This window comes from Athalia rosae, chromosome 2 (genome assembly GCF_917208135.1).
Source record: "Athalia rosae chromosome 2, iyAthRosa1.1, whole genome shotgun sequence".
Lineage (NCBI taxonomy): Eukaryota > Metazoa > Arthropoda > Insecta > Hymenoptera > Athaliidae > Athalia > Athalia rosae.
In genome coordinates, this window is record NC_064027.1 from 27,758,942 (window position 1) to 27,770,112 (window position 11,171).

General features: G+C 39.0%; 1 protein-coding gene across 1 annotated transcript; it reads left to right on the forward strand.

The window, feature by feature from the left end:
- The first annotated feature begins 1,132 nt into the window (after nt 1-1,132).
- On the forward strand, nt 1,133-4,868 carry LOC105685714. The gene is made up of 3 exons (XM_012400069.2): nt 1,133-1,282; nt 2,624-2,685; nt 3,425-4,868. The coding sequence occupies exons 1-3, from the start codon at nt 1,268-1,270 to the stop codon at nt 4,560-4,562; spliced, it is 1,215 nt and encodes a 404-aa protein (XP_012255492.2). The 5' UTR covers nt 1,133-1,267; the 3' UTR covers nt 4,563-4,868.
- The last annotated feature ends 6,303 nt before the right edge of the window (nt 4,869-11,171 follow it).

Consider the following 11,171-nt stretch of genomic DNA (forward strand, 5'->3'; position numbering starts at 1 on the left):
GAGAAAAAGTTGTTTTCACTTTTTTTTTTCTCTTATTTCAAGCTCGGAGGTTATATGCAGTCCATTGTAATCGGGACCACATTAATTTTTGAGAATGTTTTCCACTTTCTAAAAAGAGACGAGTGTCATATACCTCGTATATGATATATTATACTCACCTAATTGAATATAATTCTCGAAAATAATATGGAAGATACACGACGTGTTGGTATAAATCAAACAAGCGCGACGAAAAAACGTAGTTTTTGGTAAAAATTAAGGAAGTTTTACACCGTTGTAAAAAACGGTGAAATATCAAAGGAAACGAATACGAATAAATGTAATCAAATTCAATGTGATATAAGAGGATGGTTAAAAAGCAGGATTTCAATTTTCTCTCTACAAGTAATCGTGTTATAAGTACCATATAAAGGCAAATGTATCGATATAATCAATGAATATTTAATTATTCCTGTCGCGTACTATTTGTTACGTATTTTAAATGCACCGCGATATAAGGTGGACGTGTACAAGTGTAATAAGTTACATAGTATCTTCATAAGGTAATATATATATATATACGCGGTGAAAAAAAGGATAGAAAAAAGGCGTAACTCTCTAGTTTAATAGTTGCATAGTTCAAATCGTTACGTTGCCGTGCGGCAAAGTTGCACCTGATCGGAATTCGACTGATTGCGAGTGAAAAAATCCGAGAGATAAATAAATGAGTGAGATTTCAAAAATCCTGTCGAACGCGAAGATTATTTGAAAGAAATAAAAACGAGATTATAATAAATAAAAAAGGAAAATGAACGTAGGAAATTTTATCGCCCGTGAAATAAATGTAAAACTCTCACTCTCTGTAGCAAAATGTATAAGCTACATATGCGTATAATTATTGCATAATCGAACACCGTAAGTGGATATATCTTAGGATCTCTTATATTAATAATCCTAAATTCCCGAAGCAATGGTAAGAATTTCCATCTTCTTTCATCCCCTCTCCAGGAAAGTGACGTAAACGTAGGAAGGAAGAAGCGATCTTGAGGCCCCGTAAGAGTGGTTTGTAAGTTGGAGTTGGCCAGGTGCCCGTAAGTGAGGGTAACCTAGCTTAACTTATAGCCCCTCCATGAATGGGACCGACCGGGTGGTCTGCAGAAACAAAACGCTATATAAGCATCAACCGGTAGGTTCAATTCACCAGAAGAGTTGTACGACTACTAATTTTAACGGCAGATATTTATATTTCTGCCGTTTTAGGGGAGGAGTTCCAAAAATTGTATTCACCATGAGAGTTACTCTGGTCAGTTTTCAATTTACTAGCGATATTACCTGCGTTCGTTAGGATAAAAAAAAACGAAGTACCAATTGTGATTTACGTATACGTTAAGAGAAAAAAAAAAAAAATTGTGACAGTGATGTACCTGTTGATACGCGAATTACAACTCTCCGAAATAAATGGAGATTCCGGATGAAAATTCTATCGAATAACTAAATTGTTCGCCACTTCGTTTTCGCGTTTTGGTTTTTCTCAACTTTTCTTGTCTTATGGTTTTCCTTATCTCTGGATCCATGAAATGAGTTGCAAAAATCGGTTGATTACCCACTGGAATCTCTTTATCTTATCGTGCATTCGTTTTCTGAAAATTTACTCATCATTTCAACGTGATACGTATAGCGCTGCGACAAAAGGAGATAAAAAAAAAATGGTCAAAAACGCCAGATATTATGCACACCGATCCTCTTCGTGGGGTGGAAAAATTGGAAACGTGCATATATTTGTTCCGAATGAGTGAAAATTTCGAAATTCCTTTCTTTGAAGATTGAAACTGTTCTATTTATTTTTATATGTTAGTCGTGGAAAAAAAATGTGTACAGCCATTTGCTTGGTCTCAGAAGAATAAAACTCGGCCCGCGATTCCGTTCCACCCCCACGAAGAATACGTTTTTTTCTATTTTTTTTTTGGCCGGGGGTATTTTTACCCTACATAATCGGTTTTCTACATTAAAATAATGGCAGATGTGTGATATTCCATTTCCAATAGGTAAAAGAAAGCCTAAAAAACGAAGAATTTATCAAAAATAACATTCGAACGGTAAAATTGAATTTGTTCGGCACTTCGAAAATTTATTTACCGAACAACTGTCGCCATCTGTGTTCGTAACATTATACTGAAATTGTTGTTAAAAATGGTCAAGTATGCAACTTGCAGTCTTTCGTGTAATGCCGGTAACATATCGACGGAGGTGTCCCGGTTTTTTATCTTGTTAGAAAATTCAAAACCGACATAAGATTATAGAGTTGTTTTACGAGTACATTGGATTAAATTTCGAGTAATCCTACAACCGGTTAATGAATTAAGAGACAGAAATTTTTTTTAAATTTGAAGCGAATATTTTCGTAAAAATTTAATAATTAGCCGTAGTTTAGAATAATTTAGAAGTACATATAGAGCGCAAGATCTATTAAGATGTTCACTGATTGAATCGAGTTAGCAGTTTTTTATTCTCTTAATTAGCGGGTGGTTCCTGAACAATTAGTTAATTGACTTGGCAGAGTTGCTGCATTCCAATTAATTTTTTCACTGTGATTTGTTTGAATATATTAACGGTCTTTTTAATTTGTTTAAATTCTTTTCCTCAGGTATTACTTGGGTTCCTGTTCGTGGCCTGCGCTCTAGCAGAACCGATCAGGACAAAAAAAGAGTGAGTATTTTGAATTCAATCGATTCAACTGATTGAGAAAAGAAAAAGTTTAAAATGGACGAACATTAACGACAACAATCGGAACGCACAGTTCGTTGACACGACTAATAATGTGAATAGTTAGTAGGAAGGAAGAAAATAAGTTAAATGGAAATGAGAAGAGTAATCAAACGAATATCTAGGTTGAATATGTTACGCAACCTTGAACTTATAAAAAGCCATTGTCTTCAGTCAGCTGCTACTTTCTTCTCATTATTACCAATCCTCATACCTAACTTCTATGAACACGAATACTTCGTTGTATACCTCACTTAATTTTCTCCCGATGCAGACCCGAGAACAAAACTCACGGGATCATCGAGTATCCGCGATGATGATTTCTCAGCTCGCTCCAGATAATCGCGTTTTTATTATTCTCTCCATTGCTTCTTTATTTAGTTCTTTTCCTCTTTAATTCAAAAAACAGGTATTAAATTGTCCAACCGGTACGAGAAAACGAGGGGCAAATTCGAGTACCAGAGAAACGTGTTCAAATAATCGAACAAACGATTGTTCCCTTGAAAAGCGAACATTTTCAAAATGACTGCGATATGCGCTAGTTTTTCCCCCCTTAAAAAAAAAAACTAACGAACGAAGTTATGCATCATATTTTGAAATAGGTGCGACTATGGACTTTCGATTTCTTTCCGGTACCCTTTCGTCGTTCTATAATTTGACGATTGACTTTTTTTCTCTTCAGGGCACCACTTCCGCAGTATGGAGCCCCAGCTGAACATTACGGAGCACCCGCAACTGACCTCGCTTTGCCAGGAGCGTCTTACGGTGTTCCTGATGCAGGATTAGGCGGAGGATTATCCGGTTCTCACGGTGCTCTTCAGCTTTCTCAGTCTTACGGAGCTCCCTCAGATTCTTACGGAGCCCCTGGAATTTCCCAGTCCTACGGAGCTCCGTCGGATTCGTATGGAGCACCTGGAATTTCTCAGTCCTACGGAGCCCCGTCGGATTCTTACGGAGCACCTGGACTTTCTCAGTCATACGGAGAACCGGCACCAATCGTCGAACATCACGCGCCCGAGCCGTCCGGGAGATGGGAGAAGAAATTGAAGTGGAAGGAAGAATGGAAACAAATTTGGAAAACTGAATCGAAAATGATATGGAAACAAGAATGGAAAAAGGTTCAGGTACCGGCTTGGAAAGAAGTCCAGGTCCCCATTTGGAAGGAAGAACAGGTAGCGGCTTGGAAGAAGGTCCAAAAACCAGTTTGGAAGGAGATCCAAGTGCCGGCGTGGAAAGAGATCCAAGTGCCGGCTTGGAAGAAAATTTGGGTGCCAGTTTGGAAGGAAGTTCAAGTGCCGATTTGGAAAGAGATCCAGGTACCCGATTGGAAAAAATCTTACGTGCCTGAATGGGTGAAAGTTGGTATTCCCGGAGAGCAATACGTCGGACAGGATCACAATGGTTGGCAATACACCAGTCACGATCTTTGGAAAAAGAAGCTGGTATGGAAACCAGTTTGGAAAAAAGTATGGCGTACCGAAAAGAAGCAGGCTTGGGCTACGCAGAAGAAAATGGAATGGAAAGCAGAGTGGAAACAAATATGGAAAACTGAGAAAAAACAGGTCTGGGTAACCGACAAAAAATTGATATGGAAAGAGGAATCCGTTCAGATTTGGGTACCGAAAAAGAAGCAAGTCTGGGTCACCGAGAAGAAACAAATTTGGAAAGACGAATGGAAGAGCAAATGGGTTCCAGCGTGGAAACAAATTCAGGTACCCGACTGGAAGAAGGTTTGGAAACCAGTTTGGGAAAAGGTTTGGGTACAAGACGAACATCACGATGACCATCATCATCAACACGAAGAACACCACGGATACTGATGATTTCTCGTGAAAAAAATTTCATATCTTTTATTGTACAGTAAAAAAAACAACGCACGAAGAAATCTGCCATGATTGCGAGTTGTACGATTTTGGCAGACGCAGATGTCATCGGATGCTTTTTAGCTTGTTGAAACAAAGTGAACTCGTACCTATACACATAATATATAGTAATTGTAAATAACGGTATCGTGAGAAACCGGCGTTTTTATCACATGTATAAGTGATTGTTATTTTTTTTTTATACACAAAGAATTTTTTTTTTTTCTTTGTCTTGTAATATAAAAATCAAGGTTTTATACTAAATCGATGATTCAATTTTTGATACCACATTCCATGCGCGTTTCGTCCCTAATTTTTTCAACGTTACGTAAATCGAGGGGGGGGGGGGGGGGGGGGGAAATAAAAACAACACACATCAAAGCGGAAGATTTCGATCTCTTCGGCTCTCGCGGTCATCGCTGAGGGTCGCGAAATGACGATCGCGTCGTATCCGTGGTGCAACCTTTTACTTTCTCCCATGCCCGAAGCGTCTTCTCTAGACGTGTAATGTCAGCAGCTACCGCTCCGTTGCGTCCTTGTTCGCGCGGTCAATATTCGGCTTTCTTCCAAAGCAAGGCTACCGTTGCGACCCGTTACAGCTGCAAGCGTTAATTTTTGCAAAAGTGAGAAAATAATTTCGAACAAAAAGAGCCTCTACTCCGAAGGGCGTTCGGATGAAAAATGAACCGAGAATAGGAAGTCTCGTCTGAAACGCATTGTGCCAAAGCCGCATTACAATTATCCGGGTATATATGAAAATTGTCAACTTCCTGTTCGTCAATTATCAATTCCTATTTGAAATCTTGGCTCGTTATAAACAACCTACTATGTATATGCTTTTTAATTATAAACTTTCTTCTCTACAAGGCTCCTCGGAACAGACTCCGTACGCCGATGCGAAATGATTGCGACCGTATAATTTATCGAGTTACAGATGTATGTATAATATGTACACGTATATATTTATAGTATAATTCCACAACTTGAACCGTTATGTCGGAGTTTTTTGAGTTGACGGTATTCGTAAGATTGGAAGGCGTGAGTTAAAAAAAATGTAAAATCGTCGCGTCGTCTCGCGATCGTCATCGGACAACGATATAATAAATCCACACGCACGCGAGAGACACATACGTTAAACACAAAGAGTGTCGTTGAAAATTAGGAGTAGAAATTTCTTCCGCAAAGGGCAACACTCTTATCTCAGTGTTGGTATAATATTACGGGTAATAGGTACGTTGAACGTCGACCTGTGGATGTGTACCGATAATACAGTTGCGTGAGAATTGAAACGTCCGCGAGAGAGTGAATTGTTCTGCTTTTACAGCTATGCGGAACATTAACCGCCATACGAAGCGTGCGTAGCTCATATTATTGTAACACGGTGAGGCCTGATGTACGCGAGAAGAAAATTAAGAGAGCACGGTGAAAAAAATAAAGAAAGAGAAACGAGGGAAGAAGATCCCTGATTAATGGCAACGCTACACTCGACGCTTCGCCGAGATACTCATGTGAATTGAAGTAGAGTCGGTTGCAGCTGCTGTCATGCCGGTTATGAACAGAGAGTGAAAGTTTTCTCGCTTACGGCGCCGTTCTACAGAAGAAACGCGAAATGTATACGAGAGAATTTATAAACTACGATCTTGAAATATCTGCCCACTCGTTTATGGCGTTGGCGGTGATTATTGACGATAAACGAATGACTTTTGGTATCTGCGGGCAACCCCATGAAAGATCATCGTCACTGTCATCGTTGTCGTCATAATTAATGTTCATACGCATTTTGTTTCGAGGAAGAATTTCTTCTTTCTTTTTCTCTTGTCGTTGATAACCACACCAATAGTGTCTTCTTCTTTACGTCACCGTTATCGAGCTTACTTTTTTTTCAAGAGATTGCAATTATACACTATTTATAAATTCGTTGGATGTTAATTATCAATTAATTTCTCATGCTGTTTTGATTTTATTGACATCATACAGGAATTGAGAAACTGGGCGATTGCATATATCAATCTACAACAGCGTGAAGTATGAAGAGTACGATTCGAAATCGGTGAAAATCCACTAATTCTAAAATCATTCAACTGAGATGATTGATTGGTTTTTCCTAATTTACTTTTTATGTCGTTAATCCTCATCACGCAACCTGCAATTATTTCACCTTCATAAGACGGAACTTTTCAGCGTTGAAATGATCGAAAGATTTGCCATGGTGTTAAGTTCCTCCTTTATTTTTCATAGGTGTATAAGGTGGTCCAGTAGAGAGAAAGGTGATCCACTAAAAGTTGGCACATTTGATATTTAGGAACTCTACATACATACACATGTGTATTAAAATCATGTACATATTATCATATTTCATGTAAATGCATATCAAAAGGGGGCGCCGATTGGTCAGACTGTCCGGATAAAAGCCGAAAGTGACAAAGCCGAAACTGTCACTTTCGGAATACACACTGCAAAGCCTAACACATTACAATAATCCGTAATCCGACACCCGAAATTCTCTCACTCTAAACTCTAATCTCCAATGATTTTTATCTAGTCACCATACCTGTTTTGCATAAATAAATTAATCAATGATACACGTTAAGTATGCACAAAGCGCTGACTGAAAGGGATCATCACGTCATCGAGCTTCATCGGCATACGATGTCGCAAAAATAAGCCATGATGATTTCATTTCCTATCGGAATTCATCGACTGCTTTTTTGATCTATCGCGAAAGTGACAAACGGTGTTGAGATTCAATGAAGTAATTTTTTTTTTTATTTCATCGTTCAATCTATGAGATAAATTTTTTTTTCATCAGAATTTGAACAAGTTGGACTAGATTTTTTGTATTTTAAATGCCCCGAATTGTACTTTGGACGTAGTAACGGAATCCGTTGGAAATATGCGACGAACGAGAGAAACGAACGAGCGAAAAACTAGGGAGATTGATGAAGAAAAAAAAAAAAAAACGAAGAAAAGAATTGTGTTCCTCGCGAATATAATCCGCTCACGAAATACTGATATATTAATCGAAAGTTGTGGTCATCCGATGCTTTATGTATAGCACATACCGGACACCGAGGACTTATACGATCGCATGTATTACCGAATAGAAAGCGAGGCAATCGTGAACTACATGGCATACTGTATTCGTTGTATGTACGTACAGTGATAGAGCATAATGGTCATTGCAAATATGCGTGCGATCGAGCCACGTAACACGCGTCATGCTAATAATTTTTAATTTCAAAACGCAATAGGTGACCATAACCATACCGAGTAAGAAATAACCTTACGTTACAGTGAGCCACAACGTTGGGAAATCATTGACAAAAATTTAGTCTTAAAAAATTGACGTAATCGCTTCCTTTTTTTCCACTTCATTTCACTCTTGATACCCGCAATAATGTTTGACCGACATAATGACATCGGGGCCTTCGACAATCGGTCGATTACTGCGAAGTTTGATAAAAAAAAATAAATAAAGAAGAGGAATTAAAAATTACGCCGTTTTTGTTTATCTCAAAGAAAAACGTCCTCGAAAATGCTGGAAGGTCGAAAAAAAATTGAATTTATTCTCGAGCGCGTGCAAATCAAGTTGACGAAGTGTTATCGGAAGAGAAAAAAATGACAAGGGTGAATATCGAGGGTGGAAAAGTATCCGAAAGCTTTCCACGTGGTTCAGAATTTGTATGAAAATTTTTCCAATCCGTCGTGCAATTTGCAGCGAGATTTTTTTAATCGGCCTTTTCAAAATTGATCATGAAACCATGGAAACGCGACACGTTCAAAGTCACTTACATTACAATGTCGTAACCAGTTAACGCGGATATATACACCGGGTACTTATACATGACTTATACTCCTCGCATTAGTAGGTACGTTGCGCAAGTCATTAGTAAGTCATTTGAATCCTCACCTGCACATGAATATACTTCCAAGGTACGTAATAGTTGTATCTACGCCTAGTATGGTCATACGTATGATTATCATATAACCCACCTATCCTTGCCGATATGTGAATCACGTTCGGATTAATTGCAACGTTCGGAATATCATTACGGACTCTACGCGGCTTACGTGCTGCAACGGCACTTTTTCCACCGACCTTTTTTTGACAATCACCAACATTTACGAAATGAAAAACAATCGCAATCACTTGAAACTTTGCGATCCCCTAAATTTTTTCTTTTGTTTTTTCTCTCTCTCTAATTTTCGCTGTTTCGCGTCACGTTGCAGTGCAACATCGAAAATCCGCTCTTCGGATATCAGCCGATGAAATTTTTACTCATTATTTCCTGTAATTAAAAATATTTTACGCGTGTTTAATAAACAAGCGATACAGGCGCGAAAATATATATCTGGTGTGGTAAAAACATGGACCAGATGCCTGCGAGGGCCGACCGACGAAATCCGCATGATTTATCGCCGATGACCCCGCAGCCTTGGATATTTAACATTAATCCAGTCATCCGAAAAGTTGTCCGTCATCCCGCGTGACACGTGTGTACGTGTACGTACACACGCGCGCGGCTGGATATTTTTATTCGACGCGATAGGTCGCTGAGCGGAAAGTCGTTTTTAACACTATAATAACCGATCTCGTGTAGCTGAGAACGAACTGTAAACCGCTCGCTGTTATCGATTTCTATCGCCACTTTAGATTCGAGCGAGAGCTGTAGCTGTATTATACGACCCGATCGATACCGGTATTCAAATTTTCATTTTCTAATTACTATTCCGAAGCGCAGCGCTAGGCGAAAATAAAATTAATCAAAATATCCGATGTCCGTTAATTGTACAATTTCGGTACGATTCGGGCGAAGACGTCCGGGAACGTTGAATTATTTTTGGAAGAAGGAATTTCGGGACAATCCTTCGAAAAAATCAGGAACGAGTTTCAACGATTCGATTCCTCCTGCAGATCTCTACAAATTCCAACAGATTTTACCGCCGATCATCACCGTTTGAACTTCGTCGTTATTACCGATTTAGTTACTCAAATCGGTGATTATTATTAGCGAACCTTTGTTGGGCGATGGTCCGCCACAACACGTGGATTCCGATTCCGATAATTTTCAAACCGGTGGATATTTTTGAGATGCGCTTCGTTTTTTTGGTGGTAGAGAGACCGTGTAGTTTCTCACCGCTTTGTATACGCGAACGCGATGTCGCTTTCAAGCCCTTGAGGAAATGGATTTCATTCTTCCGAAGACGGTTTGTTTGTACAACGTGAACGGCACGCGATACATCCGATGATCAGGTGCGCGGAGGACTGCAATTTCTACCCGATGCAGTTACATGCGTGAAAGCGGATCCGTTGAAGTATAAGTTGCTCTCGGTGATCCGGTCACTGCATAGTATATATATGTATATACCTATACTATATACTATATATTTTATTCAAAGAGCGCCAGACTTCGTCATACGTGAATGTAATATAATGATATTTCGATAACTTGAACATCCTGTCGCATATCTCCTAGGTCTGCCTACCCACTTGCCGCAGCAGTTGAATGTACACGATGTTTTTTTTTTTTTTTTTTTTTTATAAAATGGATAAAATAAAAGGAACAACGGCGGTCGCCGCGGTGCAGGCGCACACATCCTATGCAGCTAATGGCCTCATAAATCTCCCTATCCCATTTCTGCAGCTGCAAGTTCGGATTGTCGATGTATAGGTAACGCTGCAAGTTGAAAATTAGAAATTTCAGTCCCCCCCTGTACACACGAACGATAATGTGATCGGTTCGAATCGGATCCTAGGCAAACGTGGTTCCGTCTTTTTTTCCGTCTATTTTTCCCCCCTCGATTTTATACGAGACCGTTCGGAGGACGGTGAGATTCAATTGACCGGCCCGGGGCGAAAAATCCGATGTGAAAATTCATGACGGATGAATAGAAAATGTTTTTTCGTTTTTCCCAGATTAACGAGAATGCAAATGGAAAATTTCTAGATTAGAATCAGCGAAGAAGCGAGGTCGTGACCCGGTAGATCGTGCTGCGGCAGGTTGTATCTACCCGTGGTACATGGTGGGTCACTTTCTTGGTCAAAATTGTGCTTGATGCTTTGCAAAAGAAATGATAAAAGAAAAAAAAAAAAAAATTGAAGAAAGGAGAAAAAAATTAAAAAGAAAATAAAAGTAATAACAAGAATAAGGAGCAGGTAAGAAGAAAGAAAGAAAAAAAAAAAGAGAAGAATTTGAAACCGTTAACCGTCGGACACATATCCTCCATATATTGCAAGGTTGTGTTAATAGGCTCTTATAACGTTTGCCAGCTTTTATTATTACTTTCACTGGATTCTTTAGCGGATATATATTACTCATAGGTGTACGGTGGCACACAATACAAATATAAATGTGCGACATATATGCAGGTCTGTATGTATACGTGTAGACGCGTAATAATTCTTTATTTTAAACTTATTTTCCATAGTCGCTGTTACGGAAATGTAGAAATGAAAAAGGTTACGGTATCACATGCACTTATACCCATGACGTGTAATTAATTATAACCGCGATAGTGCCACACATCGATACGTGGATGAGCGAGAAAGAAAAAATTCGAGTAAAC